This window comes from Candidozyma duobushaemuli (genome assembly GCF_002926085.2).
Source record: "Candidozyma duobushaemuli strain B09383 chromosome Unknown B_B09383, whole genome shotgun sequence".
Taxonomy (NCBI): Eukaryota; Fungi; Ascomycota; class Pichiomycetes; order Serinales; family Metschnikowiaceae; genus Candidozyma; species Candidozyma duobushaemuli.
Window position 1 is genome coordinate 2,915,269 of NW_020289895.1, and position 23,130 is coordinate 2,938,398.

Genomic DNA, 23,130 nt, shown 5'->3' on the forward strand with positions numbered 1-23,130 from the left:
GCGCACTTAATACACTATCATCGCATCTCGACACAATCAGTTATAGAGACATCATGGGGATTGTTCGTCAGAAGCGGCCACGGCAGCCGTATAATAAGTTCGAAACCATGTCCAAAATTGCCGAGTTTGATATTATAAAAAAGATTGGTCAGGGTACCTTTGGTGTGGTGCAAAAAGCGAAGAATAAAAGAACAAGAGAGTTGGTTGCATTGAAACAATTGATTAATCATTCGGCTAAAGAAGGCTTTCCGATCACAGCTATGAGAGAGATAACCATTCTCAAGAGTCTAAGTCATAAAAATGTTCTTAAAATCACAGGAATGATCTATGAAGAGGTCAAAGCCAGTACTCCAGAGGATGCCGTGCGTCAGCGAGGATGTTTCTACACGATTTCGCCGTACATGTCTTTGGACTTGGTTGGACTCTTGGAAAATCCACAGATTAAGCTTACAGAGGCCATGGTGAAATGTATCATGCAACAGCTTCTTCGGGGAGTTGACTATATTCACCAGCAGCACTACCTCCATCGAGACATCAAGGCAGCCAACATTTTGATAGATCCGCACGGGGTGGTTAAAATAGCAGATTTCGGGCTTGCCAGAATATATCACGGCAAGACCCCTCTCAAGGGATTGGGACCAGGCGGAGGCGAGAGAGCATATACAGCATTGGTGGTGACCAGATGGTATAGGTCACCCGAGTTGCTCCTAGGAGAGCGCAAATATGGAACCGCCGTGGACATGTGGGGAGTTGGGTGTGTATTTGGGGAGCTTTTCACCAAAAAACCTATATTGGTTGGGTCCTCTGATTCCAATCAGGCGCAACTTATATTCGACATGGTTGGCCCACCATCCCGCGAGAACTGGGCTTCTGCATCACAACTTCCTAACAAGCAAGACCTCAATATTGGACTTACGTGCAAGCGGTCTTTGGAGCAGCGCTTCGTGCCATTGATGGGTGAGCTTGGAGTTCTGCTTCTCGACAAGTTTCTTACATTGGATCCTGAAAAGCGCTGGAACGCTCAGGACGCCTTGGACCATGAATACTTTGAGGCTGACCCCAAACCATTGACGCCCGAAAAAATGCCTGCCTTTGAGGAGAGCCATGAGATAGATAGAGAACGGTTCAAGAGACAGCGGACAGAAGGCCCCGAATTGGAGCCACAGGAAAAGAAACCAAAACCAGACACTTACGTGAGCCGACTGACGAGACCTGGAATCACAGGCATTCGTACGAAGCCTGTTAAGCCAAGGTATTAATGTGAAGCTAATATAGCTGCTAATAACTGAAAAAAAAAAATACGCTTTTGCATTGATCTGAGCCTTAAGCAGTGATTAATCATTCAACTAGAAGAGCCATTAGAACTTACGTTACGTTTGGCATCACGAATTGACTTGGTAGTCAATAAAAGATAATAAATTCACAATGTAAAGGAGGTGTCGATACTTCCCCTCCATTTCACAGTGCCTGGGTGACATCGTGCATACCACACGACTAGGTGTAGCACCTGATGATCCAGACATTCAGGACCAACAAACATTTTACAGAGATATAAAAAGTGTTTGCTCAATTTTTTGGAACCTCTCGGTGCTCCGAAGGTCCCAAACGGGCTAGATCAAATAGATGGAGTCATGTAATGGTGTCCGAGTGCCTCCATTGTCGTGAACAGCATATAGGCCTTCAGACGGACGCGGATGTCCGACGGAATGAGGAGCAAAATTTGAGTTTTCAAGCACACCGCAAACATAAATGTCAAACACGGTCAAAAGTCATGACATTTTTTAAAAGTTACCCTTCCAGCGTATTCACAGCCTACTGATAGAATAGATAACTAGGGGGTGGGTGATGCGACCATGACGCGGAACGAGCCCAACGGGTCCCTGCCTGCAGTAGTCCTGACCGATATTCGAGGGTAAATCCTCCCTACAGGCGCGCACAGACACCCTGTGTGCCGTCCTCCGAGCCCCGGTTCTTACGGCCCGCAGATCTGAACGGCCGGCTGCGAGACCTATATATTCAGTGCCAGCGCCAACAATTCTCCTTCCTCATTATCCATTATGGCGGTCGTTCTAGAAGACTACTTCTCCGTGCAAGTCTTCTTTATCGTGCTTCGTGAGACGATCGAGCTGGCGATCATCATCTCGGTGCTTTTGGCGTTTGTCAACAAGAGTCTCCTGCAAGATTCCAAGGAACTGCAAGACAATCACACCGAAGAGGAAAGTGAAAATTGCTCTTCACTGAACGAACGGCTTGCGCTCAATGAAAAGCTCGTCCGCAGCCTTAGATGGCAGATCTGGGTCGGAGGTCTTTGTGGCTTTTTGGGATGCTTGGTAGTTGGTGCCGTTATTTTGGTGGCCTTCTACACCATTGGTGCTGACTTGTGGTCTGGTACTGAGCACTACTGGGAAGCCACCTTCTCCGTGGTGGCCTCGGTGATTATTTCAGCCATGGGTGTTCAAATCCTTCGTGTCAATAGAATGCAACAGAAATGGCACCACAAGTTGGGCTCGATCATCAACGGAAACTCTCAGTTGATGGATGCTGTGAAGAACACGGCCTCTTGGTCCGAGCGTAACGCAATGTTCATCTTGCCTTTTGTCACGACTTTGCGTGAGGGCTTAGAGGCCATTGTGTTCGTTGGCGGTATCGGCATCAACGAGAACACCACTGTGGCATCCATAGTCAACTCGGCTATCTTGGCCATGATCATTGGTACAATTGTCGGTTTCGTGTTGTACAGATCAGGTAACACGCTTTCACTCCAGTGGTTTTTGATAGTCTCCACGTGCTTCCTTTATCTTGTTGCTGCAGGCTTATTCTCGAAGGGCATCTGGCAGTTTGAGCTCCAGCTGTTCATCGACAAGTGCGGCGGTATGGATGTCAGCGAGACAGGCCACGGTCCAGGCTCGTACGACATCGAAAACAGCGTGTGGCATGTCAATTGCTGTAACGGTGAAATGCCCGAGGACGGAGTGCAGTGGATGTTGTTCACGGCGATCTTTGGCTGGACCAATTCCGCAACCTATGGCAGTGTTATTGGCTACAATGTGTACTGGATAGCGGTGATACTGATGTTCTGGAGCTTGTTCTATGAGGACAAGCACGGCAAGTTGCCCTTGATTCCTGTCAAGTGGCAGCAAAAGCGCATCAGAAAGAGACTCTATTTCACAGTACCCCAGCAGCAGCAAGGCCGCCAGAGCGGAGAGCTGATCAATTCGCAGACACCCCTACAAACAGCATAACGTCGCTCATGAATTCTAAAAAGTAGATAGTAATATTAGTCGAACATCTCATCCACAGACCCACCCAAGTAGACCTTGAGCGTTTTTCTAGTGGCGGGCAAGATTCTGGCCTTCACCATGGGCACTTTCTCACCGTCCTTGTTCAATTTATCGTACGCCTGAAACCTGTGACAGCCTCCAAATGCAAAGTAATAGTTTTTGCCTTGCTCACGTACTAAAAAGACATCAATTGGGGGCAATTCTCCAGCAGTGATATCTTCTATACCGCAGGTGGCTGAAGCCATTGGATTACCCTGAAGAGTAGACACCATGGCGTCGATTTTTTGGTGATCTAGCACCGGAGGAATGGGTCTTCTGATCTGGTCCAATGGGACGAATTCTTCTTTTAAGTTAGATGATTGAAGCGACATATCTTGCTGATTAGGTGGGTGCGAAAACGGCTTTATATATGCGGCAGCCTTTCGAGAAGCGCTGATCTATAGACTTGACGGCCCTATATGTCTGACTAAGCGCAAGCGAGCCGAATTATTAAGATCTCCGAATCGAGGCCATCACGAAAATTTCTAAAAGAAGAATTTCTCAGATTGAGAAGGGGGTCGAAAGAGAGAAGATTTTTGCAGGTGAAGTTTTTCTAGCATTGTTGCTGGGGTTAAGGTTCTAAAGCAAACCTGCGAATCCGCTTCGGAGTAGACAATCGACTAAGCGAATGGCTCTCACATTTAAACTTTATACCGGCCTTGAGCAAAAGAGGGCTTGTTTCAAGAAAAGCTCAAAGCATGCTGAAAATCACAAAATATAGTCTCACATAATTTTGACACCAGTAACGATCGTGCTGAACGGTTGCAAACACACTGATTGAGGCAATTATTGATCAACTAAGCTCCTTCTGATTGTAAACAGAACATCGAATTGATTGCTTATCAGGACTTCTAACAAACAGCTCTTCATTTCATGTCGATTAGTCTATGAGAAAGTGTCTCTGTAATAAGGTGTTTGAAACATTCTTTGAGGTATTCAGCAAGACCAACCTAGATTTCTCCACTCAAAAAGAAAGCTGATCCGAAGACCATGCTGCCTCAACTTCTCTCGTTTATCAACTAGGTGATATCACGATTGCTACGAAGTTTCCCATATTTTATGTCACATCAACTCGCAAGCTACGAGCTGACAGTTATCAGCAAGGAACGAAAACCAGGAGAATGATTTAATTTGAGAGATGTTAAATGGCACTTACTATTTAATCGATACGCAATTTCATTTCGGGGATCCATTCGTGTCAGTCGATTTCGTAGCTTCTTGCTCAGATCATCCCATAATATGCACTTGCCTGGATCGAACCATACAGACACTCACTGGCCAGCCATACACTATATACTTTCGACCTCCATACAATTGTTACATACGGCAGTATATCCGGTGTATGGATGCGGTCTTAAGCACATGGTGAGACGATCCACAAGTTTGCAGCCGTAAATCGAGATCCGTCCTTTTAAAAAAAGAGTTACCCTCGGATGTCGCCCAGTTTTATTCCTGTTTTCCCAACAGATCGGTCAAAGCCCCTGAAGCCTCACGAACTGGATGGAGTATTACGAGGTTCTCTCCGTTTTTCTGGCCCTTCCGCCGTTTTTCCGCCTATCGAGCCTGCATTCCGTTCACGAAATAAGGCTCTAGAGCACATCGAAATGTAAATAGCTAAGACCCAGAGATATCGAAAAGTCAAGAAGATGTGATCTACTTTCAACAATCAACGTTATTGGACGAAAGCAATTACGAGAAACCCCTCACTTTATCTGCTCGTTCTCATGATTATCTAGATAATCTGACCGAGCTCGGTTAGCCCTCGGTAGGGGGGGGGGGGACTTGGCGCCCTCGGTTTGGTCTCACAGCGAGCCCTCGGAACTCGTTGATGGAAAAGATAATTTTTTCTCATATATACCGCTCCATTCCCCCTGCCCATTCCCTAATCCACAACCTCCCATGTTTTGGGTAAACCTCGTGTTGTTCGCCTCGGCGGCGTTCTTTCTATATCCAAGGGGGAAGCTGCCGATCTACACAAGAACCGCCATGGCGCTCCTACTAACATGTCTCACGGCTCTTTTTGTTACCATGACCCCGGAAAAGGCTCTTCAGAGTGCTCCTTTCCACAGATACTCCACAACAGAGATTGCGTACACTAGTTGCAGCACACACGTACGTTCTATTAACTTTTGTGATCTTGATGAGATGTATACGCCAGAGAACGATTTTTGCATATGTACCAACATAAACGCTTTGGCAACCATATCTCACTGTTACTTCACAGCATACCCTGAGTTTGCCGACTCATTTGTGGAGAAGTGTAATACGCAAATGAGGGTCAATCTCACGCGAGAGCAGTTTGACGAGGCTCACTTGCTATACGAGAGGGAGGCACAAGGTGAATCGGTTGGGGACTCCAAGGCTCCTCAAAACATCAATCATCCCGTGAAGCTTGAAGACCGGGTGATCTTCAAGTTCAAGGAATCCTACGACCAGTTCTTGGGCAATTACAATCGTTCCATCACTTTTGGGTTTTACTTGGTGGGGTTCTGGGCTGTCTTCTTTGTCATCATTGGTCTTGCAAACTGGCTGAAGATCTGGTTTCCAAGACTCAGTCAAAAAGCCAACTCTCCTGCAATCAACTGGATCAGAAAGAAGATCACTCTTCCTGCCACGTTCAGTAGATACAAGACAAACGAGAAGCGATTCCTCAAGGTCCTTGATTTTCTTTCACCAACAAGACTAGAGACGATCACGCTAGTCGCTTTTACAGTCTTGACAACCTATTTATTTTTTGCTGAGATCAAATATGTCGAGAATGACCCGATCTTCAAGAGGAAGGACCGTGCACTTGGTCGATACTACGCCGTGAGGTCGGGTATTCTAGCAAGCTATTTATTCCCCTTCTCCATATTGTTCGCTGGTCGCAATAACATTCTTCAGTGGCTCACCCGCTGGGAATACGCCGCTTTCGTCACGTTGCACCGGTGGATATCCAGAATCATGATGGTCCTATTGATCATCCACGCCGTTGCTTACTCCTATGTGATCAGGGAGAAGCCAAACTTTAAGATTGAGCCATACTTGATTTGGGGAGCCGCAGCATACACATGCGGTATTGGTATTTTGGTTCAAGGCCTCTTGGTGTTGAGGCGTAGGTGGTACGAAACTTTCCTCCTTCTTCACATTGTCTTGGCTTTTGTGTTTGCACTTGGTGCATGGTTCCATGTGGATGATCTTTACTTCCTTTGGTACTACTACTTCTCCGCATGGCTTTGGGCAACAGATCGTATTATTAGGATCCAAAGACTCGCTTATTTTGGATTCCCTATCGCAGAGGTGAAGCTTTACGAAGACGAGACGCTCAAGGTGAGTGTCCCACTTCCAAAGAATTTCAATGTGGAGGGCGGTGGCCATTGTTTTGTTCATTTTCTTCGGCCTTCGTGTTTCTGGCAGTCTCACCCTTTCACTTATACCCTTGTGGGAGATAACATCATCTTTTATGTGAAGGTGAAGACTGGCGTAACTCGTGACTTGGCTACCTGGCTTGAGGAACACCCCGGCAGGTCAGCCAAGATCAGGGTTGCTGTCGAGGGCTCTTACGGAGAAGCCACCCCAGCTTACAAGCATGATACGAGCGTGTTCTTGGCTGGAGGTAATGGTATACCAGGAATTTTAGCAGAGGCTGTTGAGGTGATTGAGAAACACCCAGAATTCAGCAAGAGAAGAGTGAAGCTTATTTGGGTGGTGAGGGAGTACCAGTCGATTTTGTGGTTTTTTGAGGAACTTGCTTCTTTAAAACAGTTTCCAATCGAAACGGAAATCTACGTCACGAGGCCACTGGCCACGCTAACGAATCCTGATGACAAGCTGCCACTACTTGAAAATACATATGCTCACTACAGCATGACAAATCATATAAAGGACCCAATTGGCAAGCTCAAGGAAGATTTGGGGCATATACGATTTCACGAAGGGAGACCGGATGTGGAGAAGATAGTACAGGAGAATGTGGACTCTAGTCAGGGTAGCTGCTGCTTCGTGACCTGTGGACATCCAATAATGGTTGATGATCTTAGACATGAGGTGGTTCAGGCCATCGATAGCAGCAAAGTACGGGTGGATTATTACGAGCAGCTTCAGGTATGGGCATAATTTATGGGCTTATTTATTACGAATGCATGATATAAAGATAGCTTATATTCTGTAGATCAGCAGCAGATGTAGGATGCACATCCTATGAAAGCATAATGTACGTTTGGGTGGGATTCGTGTTCTATAGAATTGATAGCACGAAGCATAATTTTGTTTTACGCATAACATCTTCAAATCACGTTTTTTGACCTCGAAATAGTAAAAAAACGCTTATTGAAAATTTGAAGTATAAAATGAGCCTAAACGAGGTTTTCCACGATCGTTTTGAGACCAAAAGCACATTTTACTTGTCAGACCTCTACACCAATTTTTCAATTGTAAGCCTTTATGGCCAAGTTGGTAAGGCACCTCACTAGTAATGAGGAGATCGTCAGTTCGAATCTGGCTGAAGGCACTATACAGTCCATATTTTTTGCACTCCATCTAAACCTACCATCTCATCACATTACATTCATCTATTCACAAATATTCCATGGAGCTTCAGCTACCGCCCAATCTAGCAACTGACACAACACAACAGCCGGCCGGAAAGGCCGCAGAAGTCCAAGTCTCCTCTGCTGACATACTTCTGGAGGCTCATCAGCTAAAACTGACTCCATTCAAAGCATCCAAGCAGAACATTCAAGATATCGAGGAGCTACATCTGTTCCAACAAGCGAAACGCAGAGAGTATGAGCAGCATTTGAACAAAAATCGTCTAAATTATGGCCAATGGATACGGTATGCCAAATGGGAGGTAGATCATAATCATGACTTCAAGAGAGCCAGGTCTATTATGGAGAGAGCCCTTCAAGTCAATGTCCAACATATTCCTTTCTGGGTTCGTTATGTGGAGATGGAACTTCTTCATCGAAATGTCAATCATGCAAGAAATCTTCTAGATCGTGCTGTGACTACCCTACCTTATACAGATAAGCTTTGGTATATGTACGTTCAAACTGAGGAAGCTCTCGGCAATTACAGCTCAGTTCGATCTCTTTTCGAAAGATGGGTCTCCTGGAAGCCTGCAAGGTCTGTTTGGCAATCATATATTGGGTTCGAGAGGAGGTACGACGAGTACGAGAATGCCAGAGCATTATTCCCTAGGTATTTGGCCGAATACCGCGAGGGAGAAGCCTGGTTAGAGTGGGCCGAATTTGAGCGTCTTCAGGTTCCATTGAACGAGCATCTGGCGGCACGCATACGTGGAGTTTTCGAATCCGCTCTAGATAGCATGGCTGAAGATGGATCAATTTACACCGATGAAAGCGTCGATCAGCTTGTTCTGCGCTGGGCAGCCTGGGAGGCCTCTCAGGGTGAGGTTGAGAGAGGGAAGCAAATTATCTCGATGGTTTCCGAGTTCCTTCCTCTGACAGAAGGTGAACAAAGAATGTCGAAGCTACTCTTCGAGTTTCAATCCAAATTTAGTGATAGGTCACTGGCTGACAGATCGGCGACCTTGAAGCGGAAAGCCCAACGTGAGCTGGAGCTCTTCAGAAATCCCAAAGACTACTCTGCGTGGTGGGATTATATCAAACTAGAGGGGAATCTGTCCGTGGAGACATTGAGAGGTTTGTTCGAGAGAAGTATATCTACACACCCCGAAGAACACTATAAGCTGCTTCAATGGAGGCGCTATGTGTTTCTTTGGATCAAATTCGCGTTGTGGGAAGAGTTCAGCAATTCTGACAACGAGAGAGCTCGTAAATGCTGGGATCGTGTCATTGCAATCATACCACATAAATCATTTACGTTTTCCAAAATATGGATTATGGCTGCGCAATTCGAAATCCGAAACAATGAAGAGAGCGGTTTGGCAGTTGCTAGGAAACTTTTGGGTAAAGCAATTGGCTTGACTAGCAATACTACGTTAAAGAACAAGATATTCAAGTTCTACATTGAATTGGAGATTAAGCTTAACGAATGGCAAAGGGTTCGCTCGCTTTACTCAAAGTGGATAGAGGTAGCTCTTATGATTGATTCTGAGAACCCCGAAAGTCACAGCGCCCTAAAAGTGTTGAAGGACTTTGTCCAAAAGGAACTCGAATTTGCAGAACTAGACAGATGCATTGCTTTATATGAAATGGCATTGAATACTCACACGCAGAGTACCGAAAAACTTGCACAGTTTACCCCTTACGACGAGCTTTTAACATCCTACATTGATCTTCTCAAAGATGAGTTTCTATATGACCGTGCAAGAGATGTTTTCAGGCGACAAATAAGTGAAAAGTCCTCACCACTGCTTTGGATTGAGTTCGCTAATTTTGAGCTGAGTATTCTTTCACCTGCGCAGCTCGAAAGTCTCGAGAATTCAGACACAGTCGAATTCGGGCTCGAAGATCACCAAAAGAGCCAGACTCGCAAAATCTTTACTGAGGCAGCTAACCACTTCAAGGGCCTTAACGAAGGCGCAAACTGCAGCACGGTTCTTGAGGCTTGGAAACGCTACGAGGAGGCGCATGGCGATCCAGAATCCGTCGAAACAGTTCAGAAACGATTCCCCACTGCAGTCACCAAACGGAGACCGACTGAACACGGCGAAGAAGCTTACGTGGAGTGGGTCTTCCCTCAAGAGGCTCCAAACATCAATAAGTTCCTAGCCAATGCTAAAAAATGGGCATCGAAAGCTGACTCTGACGGATCCTAGGCGTCTTGTGTGTCAGATGATTCATTTCCATTTAACTATGTCAGACGCACAGATGAGGTCGATACTCAGACCCAACGTCCCTAGTGGCCACCTCTAAGGGTCAAGACCAAATGCAATGAGGCACCAGCCTGGATGCCAGATTCTTCGATGGTGATCTCGTCGTTCAACTGAGAACCATTGAAAATCAATCGTTGCTGAGCTGGAGGGATGCCTTCCTTCTCCTCCATCATCTCCTTGATACGGATGACCTTGTCGCTGGCCTCGACATCCACTGGGATGTCCCTGCCTGTTAATGTTTTGACCTTAACTTGCATTGTGATATGGCTTTGTGGTGAACACTAGATTTGGTAGTGAGAGTCTTATGGAAAGGTGCAGTACACGCAAAACATTTGCAACCACTAGCCGGGGCAAGAATCAGGAATGACGTAGTGGTCTCCAATGTAAATAAATGGCATACTTGCAACTGCATTTTAATAGCTTACTAATATTTTCAGCCAAAAAAGTAAACGATTGCACAGCCGCATGCATCGAGGTATCATTGAGCTTACATTCACCCATGAGACAAAGCCTACATCAACATTGACAACGAGAATAATTTGATGTTTTCACAGATTGAAATATTCGAAAAACTTTTCAAAAAATGTCAAGTAGCTATGTCGTAGACAGCACCACGACTCCGGTCCAAGCCGTTACCTTATACAATCTAAATGGATGAAGATCTCCACGATTTCGTCAGACGTTCTTAAATCTCCTTGTGCAAGTTGAACGTTTGGCGAAACAAGATCTCAAGCCCATGGTGCTCGTGTGCTACATTGAGGTATGCACCCTATGCTCATGCCAACAAGATGCTATCCACAAAAAGAAAACTGGCCAAATACTCAAGAAATATCGATCGCAAACCCCTGTAGTGATCCAGCTGTAAACGACCTCAAATCTCCAGTCAATGTGACCCCGTTCACAGTTTCCACCCACAGTGATCCACGGAACACCGGCAGTGCTCCAAGCTCTTACCTAACCTTATTCCCAGTCTAGAGCCCCTCTGAAACACCCCACCCGAAGATCCTTGAGGCCTCATTCATGGATCTCACCATCCACGCAGGCTACATAAACTTTACCGTACGATCTCGTAACACCAAACCTTAATTCTCATCAAGCCATCCTCTTAATTTAATGATCGATAAAAATGGAAAAAAAAAAAGCCACTTCAGCACAAGGTGAAGCAAATAAACCGAGGAGCTTCATCTTCGTTAGAGGTTGTTGAAAAAACAGGAAAGGTCGTATTGCACCTCCAAACAGTAGCCACAACCACAAATGCACAACCCGGCGGCCCGGATAAGTTCGCAGCCATGGACCATCCGGGCCAGCGGCGCTCAAACGGTGACCAGCATTTTGAAAATTCGGAACATTTTTAGCCCGAAATTACAAACAATGTTACGGAACATTTCAGCCCCCGCAAAGCCTCAACGTAGACTGTTTGGGTCAATGGGAGCGGGCCGCAGTAGTCCTGGAATGATTGCTTTCAGCCGTACCCCTATTGGGGCCGCTTCGGAGCACAAGACTCGTCTACAAAAAGGAACGACAAGATTCGAGAAAAATCAAAACTCCAAAAAGAAACAAGAATGCTTGCTTCCTGGAGCCAAACCTTATCACACCGCCACATTGCAAGCCGTTTATCTTCTAAACGAGCGTTTGCCGCTGGGTGCGAAATCCATGCGTGAACGGAATGGCGCTATTTGGCTGGGGTAAAGTTCGGGAATAGCACCAAGCGGGAGAGCCGGGGCCGTTTTTTTTTTTTTTTTTTCTTTCATTTTTTTTTTTTTTTACGGATTTTTCCGTCTTAACAATAGGTGGCGACCGGGAAGCTCGGGTGCCCTGGGTCCAATATGTGCTTGCGAGCCCGGAAAATCTAGACGGCTGAGCCTGCGGTAGGGAGGGCTAATACGGCTTTTCGGAGACGCTCCACTTCCGGGGCCGCCAACTGCCCGAAGCCAAGCACCAACTAGAAGAAATAAAAACTAAGAAATATATAGAACGATAAAAAAAAAATATAGACTTCAAGTGGCAGCACAAAACAATCAGTTTGACAGCAACGGATAATTTGTTGGCGGCAGAAACAGCGGGGTCCTGAAACTGAGGAGTGCTGGTGGGGGATGGGACTGGGTGCAAAACGGGCTAAAGCACCGCAGCGCCACCATGCTAGCAAGTGGAAACCAGGATTCGCAAGAATCCTGAATGCACCGATGTTTAGAGCGCATCAAGCAAAAAAAAAAATAAAAATAATAAAAAAAAAAAAAAAAAAAAAAAAACAACTCCCAGTATTAATAAGCGGGGCCCGGGTGCTTCGAACATTGGCACCCGGGAACCGTTTTTTGCGCGATGAGTAACTGTGAGCCATAGGGTAGTACTGTGCGACGAATTGTGTGACTTTCACTTTGACCGCAACAGCCTCGCTCAAGCCAGAACACTAGCGCCGTGAACAAACGGTGAGTGAAATTCGCCATCTGAGGAAACCCAGATCGAACCACAAACGGCTCCATCGTGCTTCCCATTAATTAAGTGGAATTTCCAAATTCCGTAGACTTTGTTTCCCCTATGCCACCCTTCATCATCGTATAACTCGCGGCGGCTCTTGTTATTGTTCGGAACATCCATGTTCCGCCACCCGTCCTATGCCCGTGCTTCCTATCTCATGCGCTGCGCCTGCACCAATTTTTCTGCTTGGGCTGCGGCATTTGCTCTATTTTCTTTTCAGTATTTAACGCCCAGAGTCCCCTGCTTTTTTCGGCATCGTCATGTCTGCTCCCGACGAAAAACAGCAATTCCATGACGCTCCGCCAGCAGACCCATCGGTGGCGCCCCCTCCCGTCAGGTCCGACCTCGACGATGAGGCGGACTCCGTCAATGAGTACACTGGCTTTGGCGAAAACGAGGAAGGCGAGATTAGAGAGTTGGCCAGAACCCTTACAAACATCTCCCAGGGCAGCGGCGAGCTTGCCAGAAAAGGCTCTTCTGCCGATTTGTTGAAATTCCTTTCCCACATGTCCGAGGTGCCCGGTGTTGAGCCCTTTGACCCCGAACAGATCAACGAGCAGTTGAACCCAGACAGCGAGAACTTTAACGCTAAGTTCTGGGTCAAGAACATGCGTAAATTGTTCGACAGCGACCCTGAATACTACAAACCCCTGAAGTTGGGTATGGCCTACCGTGACTTGCGTGCGTACGGTGTGGCAGCAGACTCTGACTACCAGCCCACCGTGACCAATGGTTTGTGGAAGATGGCCACCGATTTCTGGCACAACTCGCGCAAAATGGACGAGAGCCGTTGTTTCGATATCTTGAAGTCCATGGACGGTTACTACCGCCCCGGTGAAGTCACGGTCGTTTTGGGCCGTCCCGGTTCTGGTTGTTCCACTTTGCTAAAAACCATCGCCGCTAATACTTACGGTTTTGGAATCGGTCAGGAGCTGAGAATCTCTTACGACGGCATCTCCCCAGCTGAAATCGAAAAACACCACCGTGGTGACGTGATTTACTCGGCTGAGACTGATGTGCATTTCCCTCACTTAAGTGTGGGCCACACTTTAGAGTTCGCTGCAAGATTGAGAACCCCACAAAATAGAGGTGAGGTTTCCAGAGAGGACCACGCCAGACATATGGCTTCGGTCATGATGGCCACCTACGGTTTGTCCCACACCAGAAACACGGCTGTCGGTAACGATTTCGTTCGTGGTGTGTCTGGTGGTGAGCGTAAGCGTGTTTCTATTGCCGAAGTTTCCTTGTCCGGTGCCAACATCCAGTGTTGGGATAACGCCACCAGAGGTTTGGATGCTGCTACCGCTTTGGAGTTTATTCGTGCCTTGAAGACCTCTGCTGCCATCTTGGACGCTACTCCATTGATTGCTATTTACCAGTGTTCCCAGGACGCATATGACTTGTTCGACAACGTTGTCGTCTTGTACGAGGGTTACCAGATCTTCTTCGGTAAGGCCAGCGAGGCTAAGCAGTTCTTCTTGGACATGGGTTACGACTGTCCTCAGCGTCAAACCACTGCTGACTACTTGACCTCCTTGACCAACCCAGAGGAGCGTATCGTCAGACCAGGTTTCGAAAACAAGGTTCCTCGTACCGCCAAGGAGTTCTCCGACTACTGGCGCAGCTCTCCACAATACAGTGCTCTCGTGGGCAAGATCGATCAGTATCTCGCTGACACTGCTGATGGCTCCCAGAAGGAGACCTACCGCGAGGCACACGTTGCCAAACAATCCAAGCACATTTCCCCAAGCTCCCCATACACTGTTTCCTTCTTCATGCAAACGAGGTACATTGTCGGCCGAAACTTTCTCCGTATGAAGGGAGATCCGTCGATTGTCATATTTTCGATCTTTGGTCAGGGTGTGATGGGTTTGATTCTATCGTCTGTCTTTTACAACTTACAGCCGACGACCAGCTCTTTCTATTACCGTGGAGCTGCTATGTTCTTCGCTGTCTTGTTTAATGCCTTTGCCTCCTTGTTGGAGATTATGTCCTTGTTTGAAGCCCGTCCCATTGTCGAAAAGCACAAGAAGTACGCCATGTACAGACCTTCTGCTGACGCCCTTGCATCTATCATCTCAGAACTCCCAGTCAAAGCTTTCATGTCCATCTTTTTCAACTTTTCCTTCTACTTTATGGTTCATTTCAGACGTGACCCTGGCAGATTCTTCTTTTACTGGTTGTTCTGTAGTCTCTGTACCTTGTGTATGTCGCACATGTTCAGATCCTTGGGTGCCGTTTCGACTTCCCTTGCTGGTGCCATGACTCCTGCTACCTCCATTTTGTTGGCTATGGTTATCTTCACTGGTTTCGTTATCCCAATTCCTTCGATGTTGGGCTGGTGCAGATGGATTCAATACATTAATCCTGTGTCCTACGTCTTCGAGTCTTTGATGGTGAACGAATTCTACGATCGTGAGTTCGAGTGCTCTCAGTTTGTCCCAACAGGTGGTGATTATGACAGTCTTCCATTTGTCAACCGTGTCTGCGCTACTCAAGGAGCTGAAGCTGGTAGAGCCACTGTCAGTGGTACCGAGTACTTGGCAGTTTCTTTCGAGTACCTCAACAGCCACAAGTGGAGAAATATGGGAATCGTTATTGCCTACATTGTCGTTTTCTTGTTTGTTTACATTGCCTTGACTGAATTCAACAAGGGAGCTATGCAGAAGGGTGAGATTATTCTTTTCTTGAAGGGCTCCTTGAAGAAGGTCAAAAAACAAAAGGAGCAGCAGAAGGCTGTTTCTAATGATATCGAGAACAACTTGCCAAATGAGAAGATTTCTTACTCTGATGCAATGGAGAAGGATGGCTCTGGTAATTCTTCTGCTTACGACGATAAGGTCCCAAGCCAGAAGCAAATTTTCCACTGGAAGGATTTGACTTACCAGGTCAAGATCAAGTCTGAACAACGTGTTATTTTGAACCATGTTGATGGTTGGGTCAAGCCTGGTCAGATCACCGCTTTGATGGGTGCATCTGGTGCTGGTAAGACCACTTTGTTGAACTGTTTGTCCGAGCGTGTCACCACCGGTACAATCACTGACGGTACTAGAATGGTGAATGGTCACGGCTTGGACTCTTCTTTCCAAAGATCCATTGGTTACGTGCAACAGCAAGATATTCACTTGGCTACTTCTACTGTGCGTGAGGCTTTGACATTTTCTGCTTACTTGAGACAGCCATCGCACGTCTCGAAAAAGGACAAGGATGCTTATGTTGACTACGTTATTGACTTGTTGGAAATGACCAACTATTCTGATGCTTTGGTCGGTGTTGCCGGTGAAGGTTTGAACGTCGAGCAGCGTAAGAGATTGACCATTGGTGTCGAGTTGGTTGCAAAGCCTAAGTTGTTGCTTTTCTTGGATGAACCTACTTCTGGTTTGGACTCCCAAACTGCCTGGTCTATCTGTAAGTTGATGAGGAAGTTGGCTGATCATGGCCAGGCTATTTTGTGTACCATTCACCAGCCTTCGGCCATTTTGCTTCAGGAGTTTGACCGTTTGTTGTTCTTGCAAAAGGGTGGTAAGACTGTTTACTTCGGTGACTTGGGCGAGAACTGTCAGGGATTGATTGATTACTTTGAAAGCCACGGAGCTCATCCTTGTCCAAAGGATGCTAACCCTGCTGAATGGATGTTGGAGGTTGTCGGTGCCGCTCCCGGTTCCAAGGCAGCTCAGGACTATTTTGAAGTCTGGAGAAACTCCCAACATTATCAGGAGGTCCAGAAGGAATTGGCCTACATGGAGAGTGAATTGAGCAAGTTGCCTCAAGATGAAGACCCAGAATCTAGGAAGAAGTATGCTGCTCCAGTTGTTTACCAGTACTTCATTGTCACTTTGAGAACCTTCCAGCAATACTGGAGAACCTCTGGCTACATTTACTCCAAGTTCTTCTTGGTCATCACCTCGTCTTTGTTCAATGGTTTTTCTTTCTTCAAGAACAACAACTCTCAGCAGGGCTTGCAGAACCAGATGTTTTCGATTTTCATGTCCTTTATTCCATTGCAGACCTTGATTCAACAGATGATGCCATACTATGTTATGCAGAGAGAAATTTACGAGGTTAGAGAACAGCCATCGAGAACCTTCAGTTGGTTTGCTTTCATTGCCTCTCAGATCACTGCAGAGGTTCCTTTCCAGGCTGTTCTTGGCACTGTCGCTTTCTTCTGTTGGTACTACCCAACTGGTATGTACGCCAACGCTGAGACAACTGACACTGTGAATGAGCGTGGTGCTCTTATGTGGTTGTTGATGTCTTCCTTCTATGTTTATGCTATCACATTGGGTCAGTTTGTGATTTCCTTCCAGGAGATCGCTGACAATGCTGCTAACTTGGCTAACTTGATGTTCATTATGTGTTTGAACTTCTGTGGTGTTCTTGCCGGCCCAGACGCTTTGCCTGGATTCTGGATTTTCATGTACAGATGTAACCCATTCACATACTTGGTTCAGGGTATGTTGACTTCTGGTCTCGCTAACAACAAAATCACTTGTGCCGAGAGAGAATACAGTGTGTTCGAGCCTCCACAGGGACAAACCTGTGGTGAGTACATGCAGCCATACATTGAAGCCGCCGGTGGCTATTTGGTTGACGAGAGTGCTACTGATCAGTGCCGTTTCTGCCTCATGTCCTCGACTAATACCTTCTTGGAGTCCGTTGAGGCGCGTTACTCTGAGAGATGGAGAAACTTTGGTATTTTCATTGCTTTCATTGCCATCAACATGCTTGCTACTATCTTCTTCTACTGGCTTGCGAGGGTTCCAAAGTCTTCCAAGTCCAAGAAGCACTGATGAGCTAACCTAAATTATACACTAGATTTTATACCATACATAATGCATACGTGAGCAAGCAAATGTAGCGATCTTAGGGTATTAGGAGTCAATTACTGGGTTCAAACAAGAAAGTCGCCAAATTCAAATCATACCTCTTCCAGAAAGTTTACCTCCATGCTAGACAATCTATACTATGGGGGCTTCTGCACGTGACCTCCATCGCTATCAACCGCTTATTATTCCTTACATAACTCTAACTATGGCTAACTCCAGATTCGAATATGTCAAGCAATTCGAAAGGGAAAACTTTCTTCTACCGCAGACGCACATTGTGATTCGTGTCGATGGAAAAGGTTTTCATAAATTCAGCTCCTATTACGAATTTGACAAGCCTAATGATCTTCGGGCACTCAATGTGATGAACCGTGCTGCTTTGGCCATTGTGAAGCAATTTCCCGATATTCAAATGGCCTACGGTGACTCGGACGAATATCTGTTCCTACTAAGGCGAACCTGTGACTTGTTTGAGCGAAGAGAGATGAAGTTGGTCTCCACATTTGCTCTGTTTATGCTGGTTTACTATGTGATGGAATGGAATTTAGAGTTTGCTGACAAGCCTATTGTCATGGAAAGGCTCCCGACTTTCGATGCTCGGGCTGTTGTGTATCCCAATGCACAAACAGTACGAGATTACTTCTCCTGGCGACAGGTGGACTGCCATATCAATAACCTATATAACACCTCATTCTGGAGCTTAATCGAGAAATGTGGTATGACGGGACAGGAGGCCGAAAACTCCCTCCTGGGCACTGTTTCCAGCGATAAGAATGAGATACTTTTCTCCAAGTGTGGGATCAACTACAACAATGAACCCGAAATCTTCAAGAAGGGTACAGTAATAGTGAGGGAATACCAGGAACTGCAATCAACGACTGATCTTTCGGAGAGGCAGAAACAGAGAGTATCCAAAGCTCGCAAGAAGGCCCAAGTCAAGACACTTCATGTCGACATTATCAAGGACACATTTTGGGAGGAAAGGCCGTGGCTTTTGGAATGATCTGTTTTATTACCCAATTCGATTTTTGAAATACGCAAACCTTACACTCTCTATAACATGAAGCTTGATGAGTCAGATCTGCTCCACTTTGTGCGTGTCATGGTGGCTGCACCAGAGCTCGGTATTCCGACACATGATATGAACAATACCTTTCAATGCGGTCCACTAATTTTGATACGACTATCATTAAACGGATAATTTTGAACCTGATTCCATCTTATGACGTCAAAGCAACTTTTGCCAATTTGCTGAAATACGGGTCTTTATGTCACATCCGTGCACCATATGCACGTACTTTATCAGTGCAGCAGGACATCGCCATCGAAGCAACACACGATCTAGAGTGAAAAATCTTCTCCCAAATCATATCGCTCTAGTTCTCACGGATGCCTCGCAAGCCCAGGTCATCCGGCGTACGCGGGCCTAACTCGGCTCTTACAGAGTTCCTCAGAAATGAAGGTATTACTGACGCCTTCAGAGAACGTCAAAATCGCCAGCGTCAAGAAAGCGAGTCAGGAACAAATGAACACACCGCATCACCTACATCCTCCCCCGTTGCATCTAGTCGCAGAACTTCTGCTACTCCTCAGAGGAGCGCCAGAAGGAGTTCCTCGCCAGATGAGGAGGAAATGCAGATACTAGTGGCTGGAAGACAAAAGAGACGTGCAAGCAGAAGAATGAGAAATGGCAGCGCACATGGTGATCCTCATGGCGATAGTGGTAGCTCTGATGATGACGATGATGACGACTACTCTGACGCGGACGACGATTTTGATATCAATGGCAATCTCGAGGACGATCACAAGAAATATGGTGAGGAGGATATGTGCGCAGAATGCGGCAACCCATTCACTTTGTCGGTCTACTCGCGTTATGTTGAAGATTTGAAAGGTTACTTATGTGAAGACTGTAATGAGGAGCTTAAAAAGCGTGAAAAGAACGCGAGAAGAAACGAACTCAATGCCAGGAAAAGAAGAAAGGTTCTCGCATCTGCCCTTCTTGATAGGAAGACAGTAACAATCCCCAAGTTACAGGATGTCTGTATCAAAGTGATCACCCAGAATATCAATGATGTCGAGGCCTTGGGGGATATTGGACAAGCCAATATGAACAAGATCCTGAGAATCTTGTCGAAAAATCGTTCGTTGGACGACTCCACTGTGTCTCTTTTTTTGAACCCAAGCTTAAAAGAGTTGGAATTCTGGGATTGCTCAAATGTAGGGTCCCATTCATTTAACCAAATTGCGGCTTTTTGCTCCCAATTGGAGTCACTCACACTATTTATGTGCGGTCAATTCCACAACGACAATTTAGTGTACTTCAAGGACAAGCTTCAGAAATTATCGAAGTTGAGCTTGGATGGTCCTTTCTTGATAAGTAACTCCATGTGGCAGGACTTCTTCGAGGAAGCAGAATGTCAAATCACCCAGTTCGAAGTTAGAAACACCCATCGTTTCGGCAGTGACGCATTTCTCACGCTCATGGAGAAAAGAGGTGCTCATCTTACTTCGCTTAAACTTCTGAGACTTGATGGGCTTGACAGTACAGAAATTTATGAGCTTATACCGCATTACATTGGATCTTCACAATTGACCGAACTCGAAATATCATATCCTCACCGCCCTGAAATCATCACTGATGAGCTTATGATTCACATATTAGCAATCACGGGAGAATCTCTCACGTACCTTAATGTGGATGGTTGCAGTGCGCTTACAGACGAGTTTTTCAAGGAGGGTGTATCGAAGTTCTGTCCAAGATTGGAGCACATTTCCATGCGGCATGTCAACCAGCTCACAGATGATGGGTTTGTGGAAGGTTTTAATGAGTTTGCTGTGATTAATAGTGGCGGCTTGGTAACCGCTGACTTGACGAAATGCAGAGGGCTTGGAGACAAAGCTATCTACTCCCTCTTCAATCATTCGTCGCTGACATTGGTGGACGTTTCGCTCAATTCGCTCGATAATTTGACAAAGGACTTCTTGATACAGATAATGACGAACGATGAGTCCAAGACAAAAAGACTATTGAAACAGGCTATTGAAGATGGTGTCAATGATAATGTCGAAAATGAGGATGAGATCCAGAATTACTACAATCAGATTGAGTTTCCTTTATTGACGAGGCTTGATATTGGATTCGTCAGGTGTTTTGATGATGAAGTTGCTAGTAAGTTTAGTGATTCTTGTTCACGACTCACGATTCTCGAAGTCTTTGGCGACAACAAGTGTACAGTAAGGGCGAAGGTTAGGCCTGATCTTTTGCTTATTGGTCGTCAAGGCGACTTGGCTTGATCATTCCTCCGGGTAATGCACGTGCCCACTAGCTTTATCTAGATTTTTAAAAGTAGGGAATTCAGGGACATGCACATTATCATCAAGTAATGAGACAAACTTCGCTTCAGTTGCAGGTGGGGATTGCTCCGGTAGCTCTCGAAAGATGCCAGGGTGAAATACATGACTTTTGACGTACTTCCGGAATTCTTTCTCACGATCAACCAGGGAGGGCGAGTAGTGAGAGGATGAGTTTCTTGATTTCTTCAGATCCTCCAAGTCCTTCATGTGTGCATTATTTGCCGCCATTCGCTTCGCTGCACTCTTGTTTGTGGAAAGGCTACGGGATTTCTCCAAACCAAGATTAATGAGTGTGTCATGGAGATCTTCGCCGTTGGGACCCTTCAAGAGAATAGCACTTTTGAGATTTTTAAGCACGATCTCGTGGTAAATCTCGAGAAATCCCTCGACTGCTCTTTGTGGTAGCGCAGTTTTCTCTTTGATGATGTTGATGATACTCCTCAAGTTAACCAAATTGACCTGGTTGTATCCTTCAAAGTCGACGAAAAACTTCCAAAACTGTACGGACCACGAAAATGCCTGCTCCTTGAAATACTTGTTGAAGAATTGTCTGATTTGTACAACCTCGCCAGCGGCCTCTAACAATTTAAGGTATGCAACAGTGATAACAGATATACCATCCTGATTCAATAACTTGGATAGTAGGGTGATAAATGCTTGTTTGAGTTCGTATTGCTTTTCATCTTTACCATTTTGCTCTCCAGTGGGTTCTTTTTTATAACGATCCACCCGATCAAAAAATCCTGAGATGATATTCTCAAGTACGCCGGTTAACTTATCAGAAGCAACATGCTTGTTCCATAATGACACAAGCTGTTGCAAGGTTTGCATGTAGGGAGCTTTGGAGTAGATGTTGTAACCTGTTGATCCCGAAAACAAGCGAAGTAGATCTAACAAGTATTCGTTACACACGTCGAACATCTCATGCTTCATGAGAAATCCCTCATATTTTATTCTGACTTCCGGCTCATTGAGAGGAACAAAATTGAAGACAGCTCTATCATACACGCCCTTAGCTTCATCGAAGGGAAGGTGGGTCTCTGTAAAATCACAGTATTTCAACCAAACCTGACTATTGAAACAATTCGGAACAATTGTGCGTTCGAAGAGATTCGAGATGAATCTGAGATGATGCACCTTCTGACTCTCATCTGACAAAGTCTTGAGGATGTCTAGTTCATGGGTCAAGTAACGTAGCCATGGCTCGACATCTGGTGGAGTAGATAACTGAAAATCTTGGAAGCCCAACGACGATTCATACGGCCATTTTTCATTGACCTGTCTTTGTGTTTCCACAAATATTGAATTGGCGTATTCGTCGATTAATTGGCCTTTTTCAAGAGCTGACAACTCAGAAACGTTAGTTTTGTCAAACGCCTGTAGAAGCTTATTCAAATGCTTTTCATCTTCGACAATTTCATTCACATCGAAGGTTTTGTTCATCTCGACAAATTGGTTGTAATATTTGGCGTATTGGTACAACGGAATGTGTATAAGGTAAAGATACAAGGATACTAGGTCCTTTGGGTCATCCTTTTTCGAGACATGAGAAATGTAAAGGTCCCAAAACGGGTCTGAATGAAAATTATAGCCGATCTGGGTCTTTGCCCTGGAGAACTCTTGGTCAATTCTGTTTGCAGGGAAGAACTCATCACCAGCACTAATTAGGGCAGTGAGGTATTCCACCCATATGCTGATACTCTGTGGGTGTTTCTTTGTTGCAAGCTCAAGAACTGCCAAAGACTCCTTGAGACCATTCGCCTTATATGTGAATATCAGAAATTGTTTCCACAGCTCGGTGAGGAAGGGAAATCTAGATAGAAGCTGCCTGTAGACATTTGAAGTTGATGATGCATACTTCTTTCTTTGATCTTCTTGACCTCCTGAATTGTCATACTTGTCCTCTGATCTTCGTATGAGTTCGTTCCACTGTTCTATACTGTTTGGGTTCTTGGGTATGTTGGAATTGTTATTAGAGCTGTCTCTGGACTTCTGCTGTCTGGGAGTTGAGGCGTCTGGCGGTTTATCGAGAATCAAGTTGCTGGGGAAGTCATTTCCTAAGTCCGCAGGGATCTCAGGAATTTCAGGGAGTTCAGCCATTTGTTGATAATTGGATGTAGTTGAAATCTGAATGTCTCTTCGCACCAGTACAGTTTGCAACCATAACGAAGTTGTCGGGTTGAGCAAATAGACAGCAAAGATTATTTAATTATCTACAACTGTGGGAAAAATTCAATCACAGTAATCAATAGGAATTGGATCCGTTTTAAAGAAAAGATTTGGACCCAGCCTATACACCAAGTACGATCTCGCGTGCATATGGTGCATCATCAACTACTCGACTCCATCCATCTTCTATAAGTTTCGCTAC

General features: G+C 45.6%; 9 protein-coding genes and 1 non-coding gene across 10 annotated transcripts; 8 read left to right on the forward strand and 2 right to left on the reverse strand. All coding sequences in view use genetic code 12, as the record gives it.

Annotated features, from left to right (window-relative positions):
- Nucleotides 1–107: 107 nt before the first annotated feature.
- CRK1 (cyclin-dependent serine/threonine protein kinase) lies at nucleotides 108–1,259 on the forward strand (the record flags this gene model as incomplete). The annotated part of the gene is made up of 1 exon (XM_025481221.1): nucleotides 108–1,259. One exon carries the CDS (start codon nucleotides 108–110, stop codon nucleotides 1,257–1,259), a length of 1,152 nt encoding a protein of 383 aa, XP_025335521.1.
- A 798-nt stretch (nucleotides 1,260–2,057) lies between these two features.
- FTH1 (Fth1p) lies at nucleotides 2,058–3,242 on the forward strand (the record flags this gene model as incomplete). The annotated part of the gene is made up of 1 exon (XM_025481222.1): nucleotides 2,058–3,242. The coding sequence occupies one exon, from the start codon at nucleotides 2,058–2,060 to the stop codon at nucleotides 3,240–3,242; it is 1,185 nt and encodes a 394-aa protein (XP_025335522.1).
- Nucleotides 3,243–3,277: 35 nt separating this feature from the next.
- CXQ87_002727 (sulfiredoxin) lies at nucleotides 3,278–3,652 on the reverse strand (the record flags this gene model as incomplete). The annotated part of the gene is made up of 1 exon (XM_025481223.1): nucleotides 3,278–3,652. One exon carries the CDS (start codon nucleotides 3,650–3,652, stop codon nucleotides 3,278–3,280), a length of 375 nt encoding a protein of 124 aa, XP_025335523.1.
- A 1,654-nt stretch (nucleotides 3,653–5,306) lies between these two features.
- FRE9 (Fre9p) lies at nucleotides 5,307–7,415 on the forward strand (the record flags this gene model as incomplete). The annotated part of the gene is made up of 1 exon (XM_025481224.1): nucleotides 5,307–7,415. The coding sequence occupies one exon, from the start codon at nucleotides 5,307–5,309 to the stop codon at nucleotides 7,413–7,415; it is 2,109 nt and encodes a 702-aa protein (XP_025335524.1).
- A 321-nt stretch (nucleotides 7,416–7,736) lies between these two features.
- On the forward strand, nucleotides 7,737–7,812 carry CXQ87_002729. The gene has a single exon. It is a non-coding gene; the product is annotated as a tRNA-Thr (tRNA).
- Nucleotides 7,813–7,887: 75 nt separating this feature from the next.
- Nucleotides 7,888–10,044, forward strand: CXQ87_002730 (uncharacterized protein; the record flags this gene model as incomplete). Its single annotated transcript, XM_025481225.1, has 1 exon — nucleotides 7,888–10,044. The coding sequence occupies one exon, from the start codon at nucleotides 7,888–7,890 to the stop codon at nucleotides 10,042–10,044; it is 2,157 nt and encodes a 718-aa protein (XP_025335525.1).
- Nucleotides 10,045–12,836: 2,792 nt separating this feature from the next.
- CDR1 (ATP-binding cassette multidrug transporter) lies at nucleotides 12,837–17,366 on the forward strand (the record flags this gene model as incomplete). The annotated part of the gene is made up of 1 exon (XM_025481226.1): nucleotides 12,837–17,366. One exon carries the CDS (start codon nucleotides 12,837–12,839, stop codon nucleotides 17,364–17,366), a length of 4,530 nt encoding a protein of 1,509 aa, XP_025335526.1.
- Nucleotides 17,367–17,607: 241 nt separating this feature from the next.
- On the forward strand, nucleotides 17,608–18,405 carry THG1 (tRNA guanylyltransferase; the record flags this gene model as incomplete). Its single annotated transcript, XM_025481227.1, has 1 exon — nucleotides 17,608–18,405. The coding sequence occupies one exon, from the start codon at nucleotides 17,608–17,610 to the stop codon at nucleotides 18,403–18,405; it is 798 nt and encodes a 265-aa protein (XP_025335527.1).
- Nucleotides 18,406–18,791: 386 nt separating this feature from the next.
- On the forward strand, nucleotides 18,792–20,699 carry RAD7 (UV-damaged DNA-binding protein; the record flags this gene model as incomplete). Its single annotated transcript, XM_025481228.1, has 1 exon — nucleotides 18,792–20,699. The coding sequence occupies one exon, from the start codon at nucleotides 18,792–18,794 to the stop codon at nucleotides 20,697–20,699; it is 1,908 nt and encodes a 635-aa protein (XP_025335528.1).
- Nucleotides 20,700–20,973: 274 nt separating this feature from the next.
- On the reverse strand, nucleotides 20,974–22,859 carry PRP39 (Prp39p; the record flags this gene model as incomplete). The annotated part of the gene is made up of 2 exons (XM_025481229.1): nucleotides 20,974–21,002; nucleotides 21,023–22,859. 2 exons carry the CDS (start codon nucleotides 22,857–22,859, stop codon nucleotides 20,974–20,976), a joined length of 1,866 nt encoding a protein of 621 aa, XP_025335529.1.
- Between the last annotated feature and the right edge of the window lie 271 nt (nucleotides 22,860–23,130).